General features: G+C 40.3%; 1 protein-coding gene across 8 annotated transcripts in view; it reads left to right on the forward strand.

The window, feature by feature from the left end:
- Nucleotides 1-24,978, forward strand: part of PPP1R13B (protein phosphatase 1 regulatory subunit 13B) — a 64,489-nt gene that overhangs the window by 17,558 nt on the left and 21,953 nt on the right. For 7 of the 8 annotated variants that reach the window (XM_081909471.1, XM_081909470.1, XM_081909468.1 and 4 more), the window contains exons 2-4: nucleotides 3,951-4,098; nucleotides 6,803-6,922; nucleotides 9,725-9,789. In XM_081909471.1, the coding sequence (XP_081765597.1) occupies nucleotides 3,951-4,098; nucleotides 6,803-6,922; nucleotides 9,725-9,789 (333 nt within the window). Of the gene's footprint in view, nucleotides 1-3,950; nucleotides 4,099-6,802; nucleotides 6,923-9,724; nucleotides 9,790-21,540; nucleotides 21,901-24,978 lie in introns of those variants that run through there. The other variant, XM_081909473.1, reaches the window with a different exon arrangement.

Genomic DNA, 24,978 nt, shown 5'->3' on the forward strand with positions numbered 1-24,978 from the left:
CCACCCCCAGAACAGCAAGGCTCCCTCCCCCTCCCTTGCTAGATCAGACTGCTTTTGAAAGGTCTCAGTGTTTGAAAGAAGCTTGTTATGTGACACAAGGAGGCTGCTATTCAATAAACATAATCCCAAAGCTGCCTTGGACATGCAGAAGTAGTTCTGTGACTCTCTGGATTTTGGTCACTGTATCTTTTTTTCTTCTTGGCAATAAAGCAGTTAATTATCATTTCATTACTACTGGGAGAGCTACAAGAGAGAAGGATTTCCTTCTGAAGCCAAGGTTTGTGTTTGGTTTGCTCTTTATTATTTGAGGAAAGCATCTCATCCCTCAACAGCACTTTCCTTCCTGCTGCTTCTACAATTCCAATAGGCAAAGTTCTCCTGGATTGTATTATGTGACACACATTAAAAGATGTAACTTTAACTTGTGCTTGATTACACCTTGTGTAGGTAAGACATGTTTTATTGTGTTAATTAGCTGAGGCCCAGTATAGTGTTGCATATATGAGCTGGAAGTTCAAGTTCAGCCATGAGGTGGCTTGGTAGCCTAAGGCAAGTTTGCTGCCCCACAGTCTCAGAACTCCATCTGTAATAAGGGGAGAAAGTTGTCTTACCTTATAGGCTGTTTTAAATATTATTGATGACTGAGTCAAATGTACAGACATTAGTCTGCATAATGCAGCCCTTCCAGAACTGTACAGCTTCACATTGCAGGATTGTGTGTGTGCGGAGGATGGGGGATCATGTTTGAATGCCTTTGTAGCATTGTATTTATATGGTAAGCCATCATGTCAAAGAGATGGTAAGGCTGAATGTTGGCTTTTGCCTTCCAGTTGACCCTGAGATGGTGAATGTGAAACAGTTTTGCTTTAAAAAAGTGTTACATAACTATGTTATGCCCAGAATTAAAAGATTCATGTGTGGTGTTCATGTGTGCACCAGGGCTCTTCTGCCAGTCCTTTCCTACTTCAATTCTTTGTACTCCATCAAAATCTGCTCTCAAAGCATCATTTGATATGGAGTGATGTGATACAGCGAAAAGGAAAAGGCCAGCGTAGTGTAGTAGTTAGAGTACTGGGCGAAGACCTGGGAAACCAGAATTCAAATCCCACACAGCCATGAAGCTTATGGGTGACCTTGGGCCAAGTCACTATCTCTCAGCCTAATGTATCTCAAAGAGTTGTTGTGAGGATAAAATGGAGAGCGATAGAAGTGTGTATGCCTCCTTGAGCTAGAGAAAACGTGTGATTTACATGCATTACAGACAACTCCCTGTTTGTAAATAAACATAAGACTGTATGGATCCCAGTCTAATATACTGCATGCAATGAATATATATTTGCAACACCTTTAACATGTCTTTTGTTATTATTTTATAAGCATGTCTTTTCTGTAGGTATTGTATACCATTCATGATTGCATGAATTTTACTTAAGAAAATAAAAACAATGGACAATTCTGAAGAATCCAAGCAAATGGTTTGGGCACAGGATAACACAGTCCTTTTCTCCAGTTGTCCTGTGATCCTACCCCATGTACCATGGGTACTGCTGCACCAAAGTCTTGTTTGACATTCTAGCATGGTGCAACTGTAGGCTTCTCATGCTCATTCTCATTTAGGAAAAATAAATCTTAGGCTGTGCACACATTACTGTTTATTCTGGCTCCAGTGTGCTCTCACTGCTGTTGTTTGAAGCCATGTGCACATGAAGTGAGCCACAATCCATATCTATCCTGTAGTTTCTTGAGAAATATTGCTGTTTGATGCATTTCCCCTCAAACCAGCTTTTATCCAATCTGAAAACACAAAACGCATTCACTTTACAGTTAAGCTGAAGTGTGTACATTTGAGAGAGCCATTATACATATGTAGATTGTGAATGCGAGTTTGGGGTAGGGTGGGATGGCTGGGGTGGGAAACCAAGCAGGAAATCCACATTGGGTGAAGACATCCCCATTGCTTATCTGGTGTGTACAGCAATGTTCAAATGCAACTTGAAGCACAGCAGGGAAAAATGACCTTACTGTGTTTTAAACCACTAATGGAGACATAGCCTTATTTATGCATACAAATAAATTTGCCACTGTGAGAATATGTACTGGAATTAATAGCTTCTCAATGTCTGACTTCGCTGCTAAGTAGATTTTTCATTAAGATCTAAAATTAGCTGTGGGCCTTAGCTCTGCTATTCTAACAACAAAAATTTAATTATTCACTTTGAAAGCAGTAGTTTTGACAAGGCAGAAGCTTTCTCCCTAGTGAATCATCTGCATAAAAACATGTTTGCCTAACATTTTAATGCTGCAGTAGCCTTAGTAGTATTTTTATCAATATGTTAAAACAAGAATTCTGCTGCTGGAATTACGTGATAAAAGTAGCTCTTAGATATTGGTTTACTTTAGACTTGCCCAGCCTGGTGTTCTTCATATGTTGTTGGACTCCCAACTCTCTTCGGTTCCAGCCAGCATGTACAATGGTGAGCTATCATGGATGCTTTATTCCAGAGTATCTGAGGCCACCAGGTTGGGGAAGACTGGTGTAGACCATGCCAACACAGATCTGATATTTGTGGGGGAAAGAATGCACATTTCTTCCACAAAGTAAGTATGCCCCAAGAGCCTCATTGAAACTATCAAAGTGTCTGCTGATCCCTGCCCACATAAATTTGTGAAGCATAGTGACCGAGGTGGCACCCCTCATTAACACGATCTATGTTCAGGGGTTATTGGAGTTTCATTCCAAAACATCTGGAGGGCACAGAGTTCTGGAAGGCTGCTTAGCCCAAGTGGTACAACTTGTTAACTTTCTAATCTAGTGCAACTCACCAAGGGATTCATAAGTCTGTTTTTGCTCTTTGCCAGACACTACAAAAATGGGAGTTATCAATTACTTGGCAGGCAGGTGATGGGATCACTTGGCATGGTGGATCCCAAGAGGTGGCACTGGTTCCGATCCTATCTCCAGGATCTATTTTGGAGTATGACATTGGGTGATTATCTTTTGCTCCCCTGGCAGTTGTTTTGTGGGGTGCTGCAGGGTACTATCTTGTCTCCAGTGCTATTTAACATCTACATGAAGCTTTTGGGAACCATTGGGAGTAATCTTTAGGAGATTTGAGGTGAGATGTCATCAGTATGCTGTATCAGGAGAGGCCACACAAGTCCTACACCAGTACCTGGACTTGGTGGTGGGCTGAATGAGGGCCCACAAATGGAGTCTGAATCCTGGCAGGATTCAAGATCAGGGTTCATAGTCTGAGGCTACTCCCGGGTTCATCTCTAGCTCTCGAGGCCCAAGTAATCTCAGTGGCTAGAAGTACCTTTTACCAACTCCAGCTGTTTCTAAATCAGGATAGACTGACCACTGTTGGCCACATTGCTGCTGTGCACTTTGATGGTACTGCCCCTGAGGTTGTCCAGAAGCTGCAGCCAGTGCAAGATGCAGTTGCTCAACTGCTCACTGTGGTAGAATATTGCCATAATCATTTAGTTAGTTCAGCATTTATTGATTGATCATGTTTTGCCATTGGTGAAAGCGTGGCACCTTTAAGACTAATTAATTCAGCCTCTAATCCTATCTGGGAGCCATCCCCATGGACTTTAGTGAGGGTTAGTTCTGAGTAATGTATGGTTATTGTGACATTAACCTCTCCTATACCAAGGTTAGGCACTTTTTAGTTTATTTAGGCACCAAGCACTTCCACAACGACAATGTTTTTATATCCACACTTTTGCAAGTGAGGAGGCAATTTTTTATATAATTTTAAAGCTTAGCATGTTCAGCTATTGGGAGCTGGAAATCCTTGCAGATCTATGGCAAATCACTTGGAGATTTGTCAGTAGTTTCAACCCATCTGCCTTACCCTGGTGTGTTTATGATATTTTATGCAAATCAGAATCTGTGCCACTTTGAAAGATTGACTCTATATGGTGCCTTTTTTTCTTTTTTCCAGATGATATTAACTGTGTTCCTGAGTAACAATGAACAGATTCTGACTGAAGTGCCAATTACACCTGAAACAACCTGCCGAGATGTGGTGGAATTTTGCAAAGAACCTGGGGAAGGTAGTTGCCATCTTTCTGAAGTCTGGCGTGGAAATGGTAAGCAATCACTTGGTATCCTGAACTAGTGATTTTATGCTGAATTTTTACTTTTGAGAGGGCAGTAGCTCAATATTATGCCAGGCTTTATAATTTCATTCTTGTTTGAGACAATTTCAGTCTTTCTAATTTTCAACAGCTCTAGCACTATCAACCTTAGGGAAACATACTTACACATACAGTTCCCCCTTAGGCTCAAAATGAGAAGGTATTTTCAAATTGCAGGGAGACTGCTAATAATATGAAAATGGTTAATTAATAAAAATAGGATTGTCAGACATGTCAATGTTGTGTTTTAATGCTGTGCTCCCCCACCCCGCCCAGTCATTATATTATCACTTGCCCTCTAAATTATTATTAGAAGAGGCATGGTATTCAAAATTAATTTAGTAGCACCTTTTGTAGCACCTTTAATTTAGTAGCATCTTTGTGAAGATGGTTTGTATATAACATGGACTTGCATGTACAGTAACTAAATGTGCGCATTTAGCCTTAAACCTATGGCTAACAAAATAGATGTGATGAGTTCCTCGGAATGGGAGAAGTTGCCCACCCAGCTAATTCTGGCAGAAGATGCAAGTCTCATATAATTGCCTTAATTACTATAAATTAGCTGTGTATGGCATAATCCCAGAAAATGGGTAAAGAGCAAATTAAAAATCAGTATACCTGGAGAGAGATTAGAGCAGACACTGAAGCAGTCAGAGAGCCAATGTTACAAAGAGCCTTACTTAACTAAGGTCCATTTAATATTGTTAAGGTGTGGGGAGAGGAAGGAATACATCAGGAGCATGGAGGACCTTAAAAGAGTCCTCTCTCCATTTGTTACATCAGCAGCCCAGAATGATGTTTAGCAATCCTCATGAATTGTAAAGAAGCACTTCTGTTGCCTTCTTTGGAAAAAGTGATTGGCAAAAGGTCTGTTAACCCAATGTACTTTGACTTTAGCAAACTTTTGACTTAATGGTATATTATACCGTATTTTTCGCCCCATAGGATGCGCCACCCTATAGGACGCACCTAGTTTTTTTTTTGGGGGGGGAAATAAAGAAAAAAAAAATCTCCCCCAGGCACGGGGCTGGCGCGGGGGAAGCCCGAGCTTCCCCCGACCCCAGCCCCCAGAACAGCCTGCTATCCGCAAGCCTAGGGAGCCGCGCCGGTCTCCCCAGGCTTGCGGACAGCTGTGCGAAGCCTGGACGCACTCTTAAGCTCTTTGGAATGCAGGCAGGTCTGAGCGACCCTCCGGAGGCCGGCGCGGCTTGACGCCAGGATCCCGAGGGTCGCGCAGAGCTGCGCGGAGCTGCGCGGAGCCCGGGAGGGCAGGCAGCTCTGCGCGACCCTCTGGAGGCCGGCGCGGCTTGGCGCCAGGATCCCGAGGGTCGCGCAGAGCTGCGCGGAGCCCGGGAGGGCAGGCAGCTCTGCGCGACCCTCCGGAGGCCGGCACGGCTTGGTGCCAGGATCCTGAGGGTCGCGCAGAGCTGCGCAGAGCCTGGGAGCGCAGGCAGCTCTGCGCGACCTTCCGGAGCTCGGCGCGGCTTGGCACCGGGCTCCGGAGGGTCGCGCAGAGCTGCACGGACCCCCGGGAGGGCAGGCAGCTCTGCGCAACCCTCCGGAGCTTGCCGCGGCTTGGCGCCGGGCTCCGGAGGGTTGCGCAGTGCTTCCTGAAGCCTGGAGAGTGAGAGCCTCTCGTTCTCCAGGCTTCGGCGAAAGCCTGTATTCGCCCCATAGGACGCACACACATTTCCCCTTCATTTTTGGAGGGGAAAAAGTGTGTCCTATAGGGTGAAAAATACGGTACCCCTTTTCTTTTTGAAAACTTAAGAAATGAAGTAGAAGGGTCACCTTCCAGATGTTATCAGCCTCAGCCAGTATGGCCAATAGTTGGGGATGATGGGAATTGTAGTCCAGCAATATCTGGAGAGCACCACAATTGCTACCTCTTCAGATGGCAATGGAGTGAAGGAGAGATCATGTTCATTGGGACAGTAATAAATAGACTGGTATCATTCTGCAAAAGTCATTATTTGGCGTTGTTTAGTATCTTCAGCAGCTTATTATTTCAGCAAATTATATACTGCTTCACACCTTAGTTTACATAAATGACTTGTATGAAGTAGTAATACAATACTATCCATGCTGGTAGAACTTGTGATCTGTCATGGTAAAGACCAGCCATGTACTATATATAGCCTTGCCAAGAGCATGATATCCTCCTGAGTTTTTTGGCTCACAAGTTGTTCAAGGCCTTGGCTAGAACAATGGTGATCTCCTTATGTTTTGTTGGACTGTAACAGGGATAGCCAATATGACGCCTGCCTGATGTTATGGACTACAGCTCCCATCAGTCCCAGCTTGCATAATCAATGGTCAGGGATGATGAGCATTAGAGTACAACAACATCTGAGGGGCACCATATTGGCTATCCCAGATGACAGAATTAGTTATATGCAAATGGCTTGGTGGTATGAAAACTATGCCCTTTAAAAACTCAGCTTTTGTAAGACATGCAACTTTCTGAAAAATTATTCAAAACAATCTTATTCCTTGAAGAATAAGAATAAGATTATCCCTCAAAAAAGTTGGAAAAGCAAATGTTTGAAAAACTGAAATAAATTATTTGGACCCTACTAACGTGATTTAGAAAAAGTTATTAGGTGAGAGAAAAGTAAAATAAACTGTTAATACTTCATTTTATTTTATTTAGAACGACACATCCCCTTTGATCACATGATGTATGACCATCTACAGAAGTGGGGACCCCGTAGGGAGGAGGTCAAGTTTTTTCTTCGACATGAAGAATCCCCAACAGAAAGTAGTGAACAAGGTGGGTATATTTTAAATTGTTCATTGGTGCCTCAGCAGCTCATCTTTATGTGACTCAGTTTTGTAAAGACAAGTAAAACTTGTCAATATGATGACAAAATACTTGTGTTGACTCCATAGTACAGATGGTTGAAGCTAAATAAAAGAATTTCTATAGGGCAAAGCGTCCCCTGCTCCCGGCCCATAGGCCTTTACCACAGCTGCCCAACTCTATCCAGCATTATTTTGCTCATTCTTACTGGTGTCTGGTCATTATGCCAGCCCCCACTCTCCCCTTGTTTCTTCTTTTTCCTCTTCATTACCTCTCAAGTCCTTAGACATTTCTGTTTGCTTTCTCTTCCTTCCACCTATCCACCCATTAAGCTCATGAATTGTAAGAACCATTTGCCTCCAGACACGACAGCCATTCTTGCTTCTCCCCTTTCTGTTCCCAAGATGGGCCCCCAATAATAATCTCAGCTTTAATTCTTACAAGTAAGCTGCTGGTTATCATGGTTACAGAGAAAATTTCAGAAACTGTTGAAGCAGGTATTTGGAAGACTAAATTAAAAAAACCCAGCCTATATGAATGACTTCAGAAATAATGTCAGGATTTTGTTGGAGCCTGACAAGGATGTGTAAAGTATTTGGGTTTGCAGACACCCAAAACCAATGTGCTTAATCTGTCTGTCTTTTGCTAGCTGAGTATGTTTCCTTACACATTTTCAAAAAAACATACATTTTAAAATTGGGCAAAAAATGGGGTTTGGGCTCAGAAAAAGGCTTTTAAATATAATGACATTGTAGTAGGGACACATCAGGAATGGTTGACAACAGCAACAACTTTTTTAAAAAAATGGGCTATTTGGGGAAGGCACAAAATCCTCAGGGGCGGGGGCTGGATGCTGTATACAGGATACAGGCCATGTGTTAGGCATTTCTGACCCTCCAGAGAAGATGCAAACATTCTCCCTTTGGGCATTACATCCGGTGAAAAAAACTATCACTCTTACATACATGCTTGCCAGCACTTCTAACATTCAGAGCCACCTTTGGGCTCCTTCCTAAGGCTAATACCTGCTTCTTCCAACTTCTATATGTATGTATTTTTGCCTTTTACAAGCATGTTGTATTTGGACTTTTCTGCAGTTGAGCTTTTAATCCCTATGTTCTCTTGCTACTTGCTCTTCTCTAAATTCCACATTCCTTCCACCCACCCCACCTCTTCTTCCAAAGTCATTACAAGGTCAGTCACTCCCAGTATTATTATAGAGTGAGAGCCTGTAGCTGCATCCCCAAGCAGCTTAGCTGCCAGTATGTAGCAGCAGCAGCCAATCAAGCCAGGCTTCATTCACATTCATAGTGGTGATAAAATTGTGTTCTGCCAAGCTTCACTATAAACAGGTTACACAAGCTAAGGTCGGTAGAAATATATCAAATATATAAAGTTACCACTGAGCTTAATGCTTAGTGTACATTTGCTCAAATGTCTAAGCAGCCTGCCTCCTCAGCTGATATAAAACATACCAACTATGTGCCTAAGTGCATAACATCTACTAAAAGAGACAATCCAAACATTCTAATCTGGAAGAGGATTCCTTTAGAAATCCATTTCAGATAATGGCTTTGTGATGATGGCTGTGTTCGGATGCAGTCCTAAACTCTGGTTTGTTTCACTCCACTATGGTATGTTTGTACATCTGCCCCAACCAACTAACTATGGCTTGATCTGAAATCAGGGGAGCCAACTTGAATAAAATATGGGGGGAGGGCAGATAAGTCCCACCCTGCATAATCAAGCACAAGATGTGGTGCATGCACACCACTTGAATGGCAATGCCCATTAATGGGGTGGGACTGGCCCCCAAATGCTTTATTAGGGGGCTGAAGGGACCTCAGTCCCTAGGAGTTGGAACCTATGTCTGAAACTACAGACAATTTGAAGTTGGCTTGTGAACCTTGACTTGGATTAACTGGTGGGCAAGGCCAGAGTCAAAAGCAGATGGAGCAGTGGGTGTAAATATTACCTTTGTACAGTAGGCTAGTTTCTACACACACTCACACACCCCTCTGTCCTCAGTCCAAACAGGCAAGGGACATTTTCAGAGTTCATTGACACATTCCAATCAGGAAAAAACACCCTAAATAAAAGCAAGGACTGCGAGGAAAGTTCAGAGCGCCAAGTGGGCTGCACTGGACCTGAGGTTCTCCACTGCTACACTAGTTTCCCAGAAAAACATTGGTAAAAATTTCAACCCTCAGATACCCCAGGTTTGCTTTCTTCCTTCATGGAGCGATACCAAGAGTAGTTGGCTGAGTGCTTACAAGTGAAGAGATGGGCAGACAATTATTGATGGGAACTAGTTAAAAGAGAGGAATGACTTTACCCCCCCCCCCCGGAACAGTTGCAGTGAAAGTGGCGAGTGCTCTTTACACAAAATGGGGTGTTGCTTCCTCCAGCAAAAGTGATGGTGAATTTTCAAGGGGCAGGAACAGTGAAGTTTCCCAATCCTGTCTATCCCTTCTAAATTTCTCCACAAAGAAAGAGGATAATTACTTGATGGTTACACCACAGAAAAACTACTCTGATTATGTTGGTTTCAGCGGTCATTGTGTAGCTCTTAACTGAGCTTCAAATAGGGCTAGAAAAACAAACACCTGTCCCACCAGTAAGTTGGAAAACATTTACTCATAAATTGTTTTCATCAAATCAAAATAGGAGTTCTTGTTTTGAGAGAATGTTCTTTTAAAAAGTTGACTAAGATTTAGGAAGCTGTTTCAGTAGAAGCAATGCATTTAAATGTTCTAACTGTATTCTTCCCAGGCCGTCAGACTCAAAACCAAAGGAACGGAGTCAGTATACCTGGGGAGAAGCGTTCTGAAAATGGGGTATGTGGCCAATTGCAAAAACAATATATTTTATGGGTTTTTTATTTTATTTGCATCTCCAAAATATTTATTTATACATTTTCAAATACTGCTATGTATTTCTGGCTGTAAATCTTTTATAACAATGCTAAGGGGGAGAACTTTAAATTAGGAAATTGAACAAAGAACTTTTATCAGGACTGTTTGGCATCTGCTTATATTGAATTCCACATAGCCTTCAGTTTATAATACCTTGGAAATGCTACATGTTTCTACTGTATACCCAGAATGAAAAGACATGTAGCTGTCTCACTCAGGAAGGCCTCAGCTGTCTTACTCAGGAAGGCCTGCTGGATTAGACCAAAAGCCAGTCTAGTCTAGTTTAAGTAGTTTTAGCAGGGGTGTGTGTGAAAAGGTCTCTCACTCTCGCCCCCAGAGATTATTTTAATCTTTGTGAGACATTTGAAATTTAAGAATATTAGAGGTGATGGTCTCACTTTAAAATGTGGGCAGTTTCCCCTCCCTTTTCTTGTGTCCCCTCCCCACAAGACTTGTTTGCTTCATCGCATTCAAGGCACACATGCTTGGAAGTAAGTACCACTGAACAAAGTGGTAAGAGTTGCGTTATTAATCTTTAGTGGATTCTAGTGCAATATGGAAAGTAGCCCGTTTGTATGGTTGGGCTAAATTGCTAAATTGCACTGAAAAATAAGCAGACTAACATTGAATTATTTGAACAATGCCAGTCTAATACGCCTGTGCTCATTTTCTAGCAGGAAGGCAAAAGTGGATTTGTAGGCTTAAGTAATTAATCATCTTACCATTTAGTAATTCATTAGGATTGTTTATTGTTTTTGGAATGCTCAATATTTTGCTAGCACAAGAATAAATATAAAAAAGCCAGCCTGTGTAAATGTTTTCCCCCCCCACCGTAAAACCTATTCATGCATATAATCAATCTAAAAAATATTTTACTGATCCATGTAAGAATGTGTTAGTATATACATGCCTGCTTTTATTCAACATGGATTTAAGACTAGATTATGAAGCCTCTCCATTCCAGCGGTTGTAAAGTTCTTAAAGAATGGCTCAGTCTGGGTTTCCAACCTTCTTAGGCCTGTAGGCACATTTGCATAGTTGAGTAAGTTCTGTGGCCGCCTCCGCTCCTAGATCACACACACCCTGGAGCAAAAGAAAGAAAGTGTATGTACACAATTTCTCTTTTCTAATGGATCTAGGTAGAAGCCAGATCCAGAGGAAATAATCTGAGCCTTTAAAAGCACATCGAGCTGAAATAGAAAGTGGAAAAAAGTAATTCTTCCAACTTTCTCCTTCAGCTTTATGCACATTTCAAGGAAGAAGGTGGTAACCACCACCACCACCTCCTGATTTAGGGAAGGGTGCCCAAACTTTTTTCAAAGAAGGCCAGATATGCTGAAGGGAACATGCCTGAGGGCCAACCAGAGTTGTTGAGCTTTCAATTTCACCTCAGAGTTGTTGAGCTTTTTAAGGATTTTACCCCAGGACATATACTGCTACAGGGGCCAAATTAGGCCCCCGAAACAGACTGTGGACATGCCTGATTTGAACAGCTGAAATTTCTGGACCATTTTCAAAGGGAAGCTCATATAGTATGCATTATAGTTCTCTGCTATATATATAAAACACAAGAATGATTGAGGCCATCATATCCTAAAGTGTCAGAAGGTCAAGGCTCAATGATATAACAAGGAGTATTTTCAATATTTACATGCCAGGTTTGTAAGTGATGATTGGGATGGCTTTGTATACATTTTTTGGTGGTTTTTTATCATGGTTTTGCTTTACTGTTCCGTCTTATTTTAACTAAACTGCTTTCATCACTTTAGAAAGGCAGCCTATTAATTTCCACACCACTGTTTATTTAAAAATAAATTCTAAGGTGGCTTGCAAAAATAAGAATAAGCCCATCAATATTTTTAATTAAATGGGATTTCCCACCTGGAAAGGAGTTTGCATTGTGTTTAGCTCATAGCTGCATGGATAAGAACTCCTTTAGGTGGTAACACTAATACAGAAAAGTGATGCATCCGAAAAACAGGAATTTGACAGTCTTTCCTAATAATCTTCCTTTAATTAATAAACAGAGGCAGTGGCCTACTGAAAGAGACAGAGAAGAAACACAGTAGCTTTTTGTCATTGCTGTTTGCAATGAATAACATTTATGAATAACATTCTTTACTTACGGCAATTAAATACAAATACTGGCAGTATACAGGTTTAGGAGAGAATATATAATAATTGCCTGAAGAATTTGCACCCCAATAACTGTACTGATAAGATCACAGAAACAAACCTCTGTCTATACCCACTTCTCACTATAGGTATCAGAAAACAGTAGAAAATAAGGTGAATTGGGAAGTATAATTGTGAACAGAGAGAAAGTGAAGGATGAGATTGAAGTGGTGGATGGTGATTGAAAGACTGATTCATTAAATGCAAAGCATTCTAAGAAGGGCCCTCTTAATTCTTTTCATGAATCACTGGCCTTGTAGCCTTTCTGTAGGAAGAAATAGTTACGCTGATGTTGTTTTGATTTGTATCTACAGAGAACAATGACAAGATTAATCCATAATTGTATCATCATTATTAGGATACAAATTCCTTCTGTAAAAATATAATTAGGTTCATGTACTAATAAAATCAAAAGGCTACATTTTCTGAGAGTGTTTGTGTCTTGATCATCCATTTTCTTTCATTGCTACAGCACAGGCTGATTAATCTTTATTTTGTTTCATTGTTTACTGAACCATTAGCATAAATTGTGGAATATGTGCAGTGCTGGAGGCCTTTCACAGAGCAATGATGCTCAGGTCAATTAACCATTAGTAAAAACATGCATAATCCTTTGAGTATTACATCTACATTGAACAGTGCAGTATAACATTTGCACAAAAAGTATCTTCCAAGAATTGAATTATGCATGCAATGTTAACAGTAAAGTGAAAAATGCTTTAAATATTATAGGTCGTTGTCTTCTACTGGGGACTGATTTTATAAGACCATTTTTATGGGAGCATGATGCAAGTTGAGTGAATATGATTTGAGGTTCCTATTTTTCCCCTTCCCCTATCCCCTAGCACATGCTGATGCAATTGCCTTGCTTTGCTCCTAGATTCCAATTTATTGCACTACTGCAAAGCTTTGGAACTGGTATGGAAAAGTGTGGCCATATAATGAAAACAGAATCTGACTCACACTTGCAAATGTCTAGAGGTGTGGGAGAGAGAGAACTTGGACTGTATTTGTGCAAGTCACATCTCACCTAAGTATGGATAAATCAACCTATTTCTGGTCTATGTCACTTTTGTGCATTAATTCTGTTCTGTCCTGTTTACCCATTAATCTGCAAATTTTAAAAATCTCCCTGTAAGACGCATTTTAGCAAGTGTTTTTGGAAGTGTTTTCTCTCAGAATAGCATTTTGGAGTATATTTCCCCCCTCAAAATATAGATTTTAATTCATTTTTATGATTATGTTTTTGCCACAAGTTGCATCATAATACTTGTAGCAGCATGGAATCCAATGGATAGCTGTTTTCCAATGTGTTAGTCCAAGTGGTGCAGACCACACCAGCTAAAAATGGTCCAGTTTGCCTAGTAGTGTCAAAGTTCTCTCCAGCTCTTAGGCCAGATTTCTTAGTTTAAAAAAAGAAAAGAAAAAAGGCAAAAGATGGAGAACCCATGGCTTTTCCATATCATACTGAACTTCAGTTCCCAGCTGCCGCAGCAGTGTTACCAACAGTTGGAGACGATGGGAGTTGGAGCCCAAACAACATCTGGAGGACAACAAGTTCTATCCCTGTTTATATGCTCAGAAGAGCTCAAGGTTTCTAACAAGAGAGATAAAACCAGAAATTGACTTTTAAAAGCATGCCATAAACCAGCACTGAAACAGCAGCAAGAAAGTAATAGACAGTAACCAAGGTGGCCACAACCAATTCAATAAAACAACTATTTACAAAACAATATCCTTCCTAAAAAAAGGATATTCTTCAGGGTTTTTTTGTCCATTTTCTGCAATCATCAGAATCAAATGAAAAAGCTTTTCCTGGACTGTTGTTGCTGAAGGCTGTGGGGGGAGGGGCTTCAGGCAGAGGGGGGCATAAATGCTCCTCTGCAAAAAGAAAAAGAAAATCCCTTGATGTAGGAAAACAGTGCATTAGGGAGAAGGATAAGCCCTTCTCCTTCACATTCTTATTTTCTGTGTGCAAGGATTCCCCCTTCCCAACCCGATGAACAATGTAACCATGTCACCCCTCATCCTAAAGCCATTAGGTCCAAGCAAAACATTTCCACTTGATTCTGCTGTTTGCATAAACTAGCTCTCAAGAGAGATTCTGGGGATTGAACCTTTTGCCCCGTACATAACAAAGCATGTTATGTACTGCCCATCCCTGTTCGGATGACATAAGCCTGCAAACAATATGCCTGTAACCCATCATTCAGATGGAAATGGTATAAACAGATGAAGTGTTTGTTTAAAAGCAGTGTGGAGGCATGGGGGAAGCGGCTTCTATTTTTAACATGTTGAAATGAAAGTATAGCTTCGGCTTCAGCGTTTGACACTCTGGGGACTCTGCAGAGTACAAAACCTGATGTTTCCCTTTTTGTGTTGTATTCTTGGTAGTATTGAAGCCAGGTTCTGTATCGTGATACCATGTCACTGCTGCATAGTGGAACGGGGGAATAACAGCATTCCTTTTCACTTAGTAGCAGGAATTCACAGTGTTCAAACAATATAAAACAAAGCAATCATCCCTCTGCTTCCACTGTTTAAGCTATGAGTGTTGGTCTTCTGTAGCCAAAAGAGCACCAATTCATGCACAAAAGGAAGGCATCTGTACCTTTTTTGTTGTATATCCCACTTGCATAAATGTAAAATAAATAAATAAGCAATTGCTGTGTAGATATGTGTAGATCAGTAATTGCCATCCAAGTCGGTAGCAAACTTAGCAGATAGCAAAGTCTGCCACTGAACTCAACAAGGTTTGCATCTGTTGAAGCATGCATAGGACTGGGGTGTTGAACAGATGCCCCATATCTCCCTTGTTCCCAAGGGTTTCCCAGTCCTCAGTAGTGGATTTCAGGCCCTGTATACCTGAAGGAGCATCTCCCCCCCCCCAACATTCAGCCCAGACACTGATGTCCAGCTCTGAGGGTCTTCTGGAAGTGCCCTCATGGTGAGGAGTGAAGTTGCAGGGAACTGGGCGGAGAACTTTCTTGGTAGTGGCTCCCACCCTGTGGAACACCCTCTCGTCAGATGTCAAAGAGAGAAGTAATTATATAACCTTCCATAGGCATCTGAAGGCAGCCCTGTATCAGAAAGGATTACTGTATGTCAGATGTTCCATTGTGTTTTTGTATATTCTGTTGGAAGCCACCCAGAGTGGCTGGTACAACTCAGTCAGATGGGTGAGGTACAAGTTGTTGTTGTTGTTGTTGTTGTTACAACAACAACAACAACAACAACAACAATTTATTATTTCAGAGGGCTACAGAGAGGGAGGGTGAGGTGGGAAAGCCCCATTTTATAAACACAACTCTTTTCGGGGAAGTTAATATCAAAGCTGTTGGTTGTAAATGATGCAAGAATAGAAAACGCTTATCCAAATGATAATCACTTATAATTTTTATGTCCTTGAGATTAATTGGTAGTTAGTATGTGTAGTTGTTTAAGCAGATAAATTACTGAGATTCTTCCTGGCAATTTTAGTTTCATTTCTCTCTTGAAAACATGTTAGACCTTTTATTGCTTTGCTATGTTGCTGGAGGGGAAGACAGTCTCTTGAAAAAAATAAAATATACCTCCATTCTTGTGGTACAGAACTACTGGTAAATGTGCTTTAACTACTAATCTATCCATCTTTCAGTACTATTCCAGTGGCATCTTATTTTGCTAACAACACCGCCCCCCACGCATACATATACACCCCCGCTTACAAGTACAGCTACAAAATATCTATGTGGAACTCCATTTTGCTAGTTTGTAATCATTATTATCCTGCTTGGGTTTTTTGTTTGCTTTTTTAGAGGACTAAAAGCATTCAACTATGAGTCATTCTGGGTGCTATAAAATCTACCAAAGCCTTTAAATTTGTTTTTCTCTTGTCCTTTGAAAGCATGAGCAAGTGAATTTTATTATTTTGATTCAGGGTTGGGATGGGTGGGAAATTAATTTATTGAAACTGACTGGTGCTTTTGGCTCATTGCATCCCCTTGACTTTAATATTTTTGCTTGCGTGCTATGTTGTTAGCTGGTTCATGTGTTGTTCCATTTCCATTCTGAAAAAAGTAGCACAGAGTATGTTATATTTATCTTGTACATCCTGCTTTGCCCGATAAGAGAGCAGGTGTCAGTGCACGCCAGTCAACATGGTACCCTGTTATCCTGAACAGCAAAAACTGGTGTAGCATGTGCAGGGGAGGCAGTCATGGCCTCCTACTTTGTTTTGACAAGCAGATTCACACAGTTAGTTAATATGACCAAAGAAAGACAGTTATACCATTCTCTTCCAGACTAAATGCAAAGTGTTTGTATTTCGAATTTAAATCCAGAGTCAGCTGCAAAAGGAGAACCTATTCAACATTCTTCAATGAATATGAAAAGTGCAATGCATCAAGCTGATTCGACCTGACAGCTGGCTTGATCTTGTCATGATTAAGTCTTTCACTGCTGGCAAAATCCACTAGCCTTTTCTGTTTGCTGATTGCTGATGACTGCAGAGAGACAGCTTTTCCTATTGATAAAGGATTGTGGGGGCAGGGGCAGGTTCTGTGCACGACAGAAAAAGCTACAAAACTTACCTGATAATGATTAATTTTTCACAAATTGAGAATGAGGGTTTACCTCCTGTAAGATTTGTGCCAAGTTAGCTTATAGACAGCAGTTACTGTGTTTGGGAAATCCGGGGTAGGTATGGGTGGGGAGATGGAGTTGAAGCATGTTGAAAAAATGCAAGAGTTCACAGCTGATGGGCAATGCAGCAAAATAAAAGTTTGCTCTTTTGAAATTACATGGGGAAGTTGCCAGCAGGTAATTACTCTTCCTATTTTTTTTCATTTTTTTAAGAAACTATTTCTTTTTCATGCTTGACACACTCTAATGTTTCCCACTGAATTTTAATGGTATAGAAACAAATTGTTTTAATAACCACAGTTAACTCTGAAAATGTTTGTTGAATTACAGGAGCTGGGGCATATTAGTTCCATGCAGGATGCAAATTGTAAAGTTTTGTGTCATTATTTGCTGAATTTCAGCTAAACTGTTGAAAAAGAGGATAGAGGAGAGGATGCAAGAGGGACATAGCAATGTTATGGTGTCTCATGGTAAACATATTCAGTTGTAAGGCTGTTTTCACTGTCTTTGTTTTCCGAAATACCTTTATGGTTTTGATGTTTTGCATCCTCTCCATAAATATTTCCTTAACACAACTGTGTTCAGGAAAAACAAATTATAAAGTAATAACTATGTTATTTAAGAATCATGTAATGAGTCTTAACATTAGTGGGCTAGAGCATATCAAAATAAGATGGCATTTTCTCTCACTTAATATCCAGAAAAATCCAGTTTCAGACGTTTCTATTTATAGAAATTGTGCCTGTTTGTATTGCTTGATGAGGCATTTCTATTACTCATATACTGCTTTTGAGTAAAGAATTATGGTAAACAAGTCAGAACATTTTGCCTTGCGTTTTTCAAGTTAGATAAATGGAGAATGAAAACCACATCTTTATTTACCAGTTTTAATTCTCAGTACCTTTGTAAGTATCACTTTACACAGTGTTATAAACAACCCACCCCACTTTCTCTCTATAGCTGCTTTAGAATTAATTTGTAGAAACTGCTTTTAGCTGTTGGAACTGATTACTAGTGATACTTCTTTGCTTGTGCAGTAGACAATTGTCAGAGATAGTTGTAGGGTATTTGTGTGTTGTATTGTATATGTTCCAGTGCCCCAGTAGCTATAGTTCCCCCCTAAAGAAGAGGAAAGACACTGCATTTACAGTTTGTAAATTTATTTATTTATATATTTTATGAAAGCTTATTGATTGTAGAAAAAAACTCAAAGCAGATTACAAAAAAATAAAAGAATCACTAAAAGAATTACAACCATAATTGAAAGCATATGGAAAGTTAAAACCAAAAAAGAAGAGACTAAAACATATTAAAACACATACAAGCTTTCTAAGCATCTGGGTAAGCTTGTCTAAATAAGAATGTCTTCAGCAGGCACTGAAAAGAATACAGTGAAAGCACCTGCCTGATATCAACTGGCAGGGAGTTCAAAAGTGTCACTGCTGCCACACTGAACAATCAAGTTCTTACTGATGTGGTTGAATTAATTAGAAATTGTAAATGATAGGATATCTGAAAGCTGGCATCTGAAGTCTTTTCAGTAGTCCTAAGCCTTGTTTCAGGAAGCTTTTAGGTTTTTTGTATGCTTGTTGGAAGCTGCCCAGAGTGACTGGGGCAACTCAGCTAAATGGGTGGGGTATGAGAAAGAAAGAAAAAATATTATTAATGTAGACTGAGCTAAATGTGTCAGCATTTGGTGGTGGGTGATGCTAATAGGGTAGCAGCTCTATTAATTTCTGGGACTTACTTTATATGGGAAAATGTATATTTTACAGATAAAATCTGATAGACACAGAAATGGAATGATGATTTTCTGAACAGTAAAGAGTCCCACTTTACTAGTACAAGTTAAATGATTGCATACTTTTTATAATATCATAGTAATATTTTACAGATAAAATCTGATAGACACAGAAATGGAATGATGATTTTCTGAACAGTAAAGAGTCCCACTTTACTAGTACAAGTTAAATGATTGCATACTTTTTATAATATCATAGTAATGTTAAAAAAAGTTTCCAATCTAGATATAAAGGGTTAACCTGTGTCAGTAGTTCACTGGGCATATTCTTTTTATTTTTAATTCCAAAAACTGTGCTTGATTTATCTGAATTTGATCATCCTGTTTCTTTCTATGAAGTTAAGCAAGGGGCACTGGTGTTATCATCGGTTTTCCAAATGGATTGTGCTGCTGGCATTTTCTGACCTAATTAAAAAGACAGAGCTGTGGATGAAACCATCAAGTGAACAATAACGCCATGTACATTGTGAGCAGATAGTGTTCTAGTTCCAGCAGAACTAGATATTCCTTCCATCTGATTCAAACATTGATAGCACAGTCTGCTTGCTATAGGAACTGGCAGCTAGGTGATTACAAAATATGAAATTCTAGTTTTGACCTTGAAAAGGAATTCTTGCCCTGGTAGGGATCACCTTCTATCACTCTAAAGAGCAAGGCTTAGTTTATGCTAGGGTACAGTCTGTTTTGAGTGTTGGTATGTAGCCCCAGGAGCCGACTGATAAGTCATAGCAGAGCACAGTCAAAGTAAACATTGCGCAAAACACAGGGACTATGCAAATAGCTTCCATACTTTGGAGAGGAATACACTCCCATTTCCCCAAGCTTGAGGCCCAGCAAATGTCTTGGCTTTTTAGTGGCTTAGATTTCATGAAGCCTTGATTCATTAGAGGAGGGGAAAGTGTTTCTCATTTCTGTAGAGGGGTTGGGGGCCTCCGTACAGTCCTTGGACTTCACCCTGGCCTAAGCCCCTCCATAGCTCTGATCTGTGCTCTCCTAAAGTGCTTTTGCTAGGCTGGCATGTGTCTTTGAACTGTGATAATGCCTTTTGCTTGCCTGGATGAATAATGGAGAGATGTGCGTGTAGAAACCTCTGACGTTTATGTGGCTGGAATGTGACCTACTGTACAAACGTAAAAGGAACACCTACTGCTCTGCCCACTTTTGCCTCTGGCCTTGCCCACCACCATCATGCAACCTCTGAAAGATTGCACATCAGGCAGTGTAGTCATTGGACTAAAAAAAGAGGCTCTTACCACGTATTAGAAACACTCTGGAACTTAGGAGCTGCCTTAATACTGAGTCAGACGATTTGGTCCACTTAGCTTGGTATTGCCTGTGCTGACGACAGTGGCTCTCCAGTGTTTCAGGAAGAAGCTTTTTCCATCCCTGCCTTGAGATGCCAAGGATTGAACCTGGTTCCTTTTGCATGCAAAGGTCTGCATCTCTAGCTCCTCTGAGCAGCATCAACCTTCAGGAACATTTTTTGAGGTGTTTCAGAGATAGCATTTTGGATCCCAGCCAGACATTATTTTCTGCTGCTAGTACAGCAGAAACAAAAAGAATTGAAAATATTGGTGTAGCATGAAGCATCTCCACCATGAATCTTTGAGGGTAGTCATGTGTTCTGTGTCTTTGAGGGTAGATTCGTCTTTTCAGAAGTATGGGCTGGCATTTTGGTGCCTATGGCATTGTGTGGACATGCATAGATTCCCCATTAAACTGTCATCTGAAAGTATACTTAAACTGCTTCCTTAGCGTAAGTTCACAAGGAAAATGTTTGGCAAATCCCTCCTCTTAAAGACTGTGTGAGTAGCCATTATTTTCTTCCCTGTTCCTGAATTGATAAATAAGGAAGGATGATTCACATTGTCTCAGGTACTGACTGTTCTACTACAGTTCTGGAGAACTGTGACACATTGTTTGTGCAAGGACATGCATCTAGTGTGCAGGTCAGGTGAATTCCCCCACATGGTATGCACTGTAGAAGGGTATTATTTCAGTATTTGTAGCTGTCCTTTATCAGGAGGGGTGCTGTAACTTGGCTGCTGATATTAAATTATTCCTCTCGGAATGGTCACATCCTGTCATACTGTACATCAACACCAACAAAGCTGTAGGGGGAAATGCAACCTGGAAGCTCTGAATGAGGGACTAAGAGTTATCTCAGATTCACACTTTTTGTGGCACAGGTGTTTGCTACATATTCAGCAGTGTCTGGGAAGGCAAATGTTACAAAGTGTGAAGTGGGATTATGTATTTACAAACCACATGGGTGCATGCCAGGGAATGCCTTTTTTGAACCCACTTCATTGTTATGTTGCTTGCTGCTCCAAACACTGACACCTGTTTGGCAAACGTCTTTGACAAACAAAGTGTAAATCAGCCCTTAATGGTTGTTTTAGAAAATGAAGGTAATAAAATGAGTCAACACTCAGAAGCTTAGCAGACCCTTCCTCAACCTTGGGTCCCCAGATGTTGGTCCCCAGATGTCAGTCCCCCTCTTCCCCAGCCAGTATGGCCAGTGGTCAGAAATTGTGGATATTGTAGTGCAACAACTCTGAGGAAAACTGGGTTAAGCTGGGGCTAAGATACTAGGATTAGTGACTGCATTATTATTTTAATAATATATTCAGTGGCTGTATTCTGAGCAGCCTTAGGAATTTTGTCTATGTGCAACAGTGGGGCAGGCATAAACACCAAATACCATTTTTACAAAAGGTTTTTGTTCATTGCTACCAAACTAGTGCCATTTTAGGTGCTCTGTTGCAGAGCGAGATTCCTCAGATTTCAACGAAAAAGAAATGTGTATAAGTCATCAGAATGTTAAGCCCGGAGTGAATTTATGGAATCTGTGGGAGTATATATCTTTTGCCGAAGGTCTTGTGTTTATTTTAAGTGTATGTTTAAAAGTAGGAGGTGCATTTTTCCATTGGTGGGAGCAAGAAGGTTTTATGTCTTACATATGATAGGCTCAGGTTTGTTGTGAAAGGTGAGTGATGTCATTTTGAGATCTACTAATAGCTAGTGTGAGCACAGCAGGAAGTTAGTTACCAGAGAGAGCTCTGAAAGGCTAACGTTTGGCTCTCTTCTCACTGAGCGTGATCTAACAAGAGAACTTCATACGGATTAGCAGGATTGCAAACTTTTTTGAACTTCATCTGCAATTCTGTTTGAACTTTAGCTGTGAATTATGAGTGAGATTAAAAGCAGGAACTTCAGTGATTAAGGAGAGCTTTCAAGAAAGAGCTGCTTGCTGGAGGGTACTTCTATAACAGAGTTCTCCAATGTTCAGAGTCTTATCTGCCCTTCTTTGGAGGCCTAAAATATTGGTTCTAAAAGTACAGTTCTGTGGCTGAAGAGGAATCTGGCTTGTTTTCCCTCAACCATCTTTTACCATGTGGATGGAAAGGAAGCAGCTGAGAGTAAAACTACAGGTTTAAATCTTTGTTTGTTTTTCCTTTTCCCTTCTCTTCCCCAGTGCTAAATAGTCACTGTGAAAGACAGATGGTAAAGATTTGTGTCCAAAGTAAACACAGTAATGTTAGAGAAAGTATGTTTGTAACTAATAGCCACTGTCCTGGTTTGTTATTTTGTTATCTTTTGTCAAGGGTGTGAAATTGCATTCTTTGGAAATAGTTTCGTTGTCTGTAGCCACTTTCTATTGCGGACTATTTTACAGGATAAAGTTAATACCATAGACATATACTGTGAAGTTACGTTTAGTCAAATGCTAATGAGTTTTAACGTGCTATCATTTTATATATAATGCAGGTTATATAATATTAATATGATATTGATTAACATGATATAACTTTTATTATATAACGTATTATGAAGAACAGGAGAGCAGTACTATAAGAATTTAAGATAACAACTTGATTGATTGAGTTCATTGTGAAAAATATACTTTGAAATGAGTCTAGCACTTAGATTATTCTTTTAAAAAATAGGATTGTGTTCATTTTGAAAGCCAACATTCTTAGCTTTCAGTGTACATAACCTGATGCTCTTCTGTGTCTCATTTTTGTAAAATCTCATCAGTGCATCCTAATGTGACAGTAACTGATGATCCTTGCCAAAACCATAGTTTGTAGTCAGATGACATCAGGGCTCCACCAAGGCAAACAACGGAGCTCTGAGTGTGTCAGAGAGCAAAGCAGACCCTGCAGTGGAATGTGAATGTCAAATTTTGATAGCCTTCACAACCTGCTAGGAACAGTTTGTTCTTTTGGCATCTCTCATAGGAATATCTTGATTTTTGTTGTTGGAATTTGTAAATGCTCCATGGGTTGCTTTTAGGGAAAAAAAACCCCAGCAATGCACATTTCAAGTTCTGCTTATAACATAAATTTATATGTTACATGTAGTATTGAGGATCAACTGTGTGAGCTCTATGTAAAATTATAACTGTAGGAATAATTGAAGGTAGAAAGCCTTCATTATACACAACTTAAAAATTGAATCAGACTGCAAGTGAGGTTTTCCTCACAAATTTTTCTGAGTCTTACTGTTCTTGTGCTTCATCTTTTTGTGGGGGAGAAATGTTTACTTCAGTTTTTAACCTTTATTTAGTTGCAGAATGGTTGCCTAAAGTTAGTCAACCACCAGTTTTTCAAACCATCTGCTGCTTATTTTTGTGCGAGGACTGTGTGTGTCCAGCTTTGTTAATTAGCTCACAAGAGCTGCTAGCCTTCAAAAATGTTCTCTAGCTTGCTGAGAGCCAGCAGAAGAGGGATGGAGGGGTCCATCTCTCTTGCAATAGCCTGCTGCATTTCTGTGCTGAGAGAAGAGGAAAGGGCTTCCCTACTCTGGCAGTCCACTTGGTTTCTGTGTTCAGCGCAGTGGAGTGCAGTTTCATGCACTCCATGCCTGTGGAAATATGCCTTGTGGCAACCAGGGGGAGGGCCTCCTCTGTCATGGTACCCAGTTTATGGAACCATCTCCCCTGGCTTTAAAGCAGGCACCAACCTTGTTGAGTTTTTTTGCACCTCCTGAAAACACATTTATTCACCTTTGGAATTTACCCTGAGAACTGTTTGAGTTACAGACTGAATAGTTGCATTTTAATATGTATTTATTATACAGTTGTACCTTGGTTGTCAAACTTAATCCATTCGGTATCCCGTCAGACTCCCGGAACCGTTTGAAAACCAAGGCGCAGCTTCCGATTGGCTGCAGGAGCTTCCTGCACTCAATCGGAAGCCGCATCGGATGTTTGACTTCCAAAAAATGTTCGCAAACCAGAACACTTACTTCTGGGTTTGCTGTGTTTGGAAGCTGATTTGTTCAGGAGCCAAGCCGTTCGACAACCAAGGTACTTTTGTACTGTTTTAAAATTTTTTTTTAATGCACTGACATTTAAGGTTGTAAACTGCCTTGGGATTAATATGGAAGATGATATATAAACATTTTAAGAAGTAAAGTAAAAATAAAGCTACTAATTTTGATTTGGGTATCAAGGCTGGATGAAATTTGTAAACTACTGCATGAGGTTTCATCTAAAATAGTATTTCCCAAACTTGGGTCTCTAGCTGTTTTTGGACTACAGTTCCCATCATCCATGACCACTACCTTTGCAGTTACTTTCTCTCTGCATTTTGTTCTGCTTTTATGAGATGTGAAAGTCATTTCAGCAGACAGCAGCCTGCCCTAAGCATAAGCTTCCATGCTGTAGTTGTAAAACATGAAGCAACCATATATTTATGTATACATGATTATGGGATACTAGTAGGTTAAGGAGTTTTGAAAGTGATGGTTTGGGACTCCATTGATTCATGTAAGTCTTCCTCTCTCTCAGGGAAGATTTTGTTTTTCTGCATCAGTATCTCCATTTGAAAATCCTGCTCCTGGGTCACTGCTTGGAGGCATTTAAACTCCTGGACATTCTGGGACCAAGCACTGCTTTACTCTTGCTGGACACTACAGTGCCCACAGGTGGCCTGTGATGGCACATTATTTTGGTCTCTGCTCCTCAGTCTTTGTTTTGCTTTATCGTGCTGCCTTAGTCTCTTCCATGCAAAGCAGTGCTCCACGTTCAATAGTCAAACCATCTTGTATTTTATAGAAAGCATATAGGAATGCAAACAGAATTCCATAATGTCATGTATTGTTCATGTATGTGATTATATTTGTTTTACTTAACACCACGTTTGTACTTTCATTTTTACTTTATCCGCTCACTGTTTTCTTCCTTTTACATAGTTGAACTTTCATTTCCTTTTAGTGGGGATTTCTAGGAGGACTTTGGGGAACCAGTAAATAATTTACTAGCTTTTTATTGAAGAATGAGCTTTGTTTTGGTCCTCATTAGAAATTGCATTTGAAGTCCTGTTAAGTAGCAAAATGCTACTTAAAGAACAGCTTGCACGGAAGCTCTTAGTAGCTGGGATGCTATTTGTGAAGGCCTCACTGGCCCTCTGGCAGAATATGTTGACTAAGATTTCCCACCTGAGCAGCTTTTGCTATTAAGTGTAAGAGTTTCTGTGTCCTTTCTAGGACTCTTAGGAGTGGTG

This window comes from Podarcis melisellensis, assembly GCF_964234715.1.
Source record: "Podarcis melisellensis genome assembly, chromosome: 1".
NCBI lineage: Eukaryota > Metazoa > Chordata > Lepidosauria > Squamata > Lacertidae > Podarcis > Podarcis melisellensis.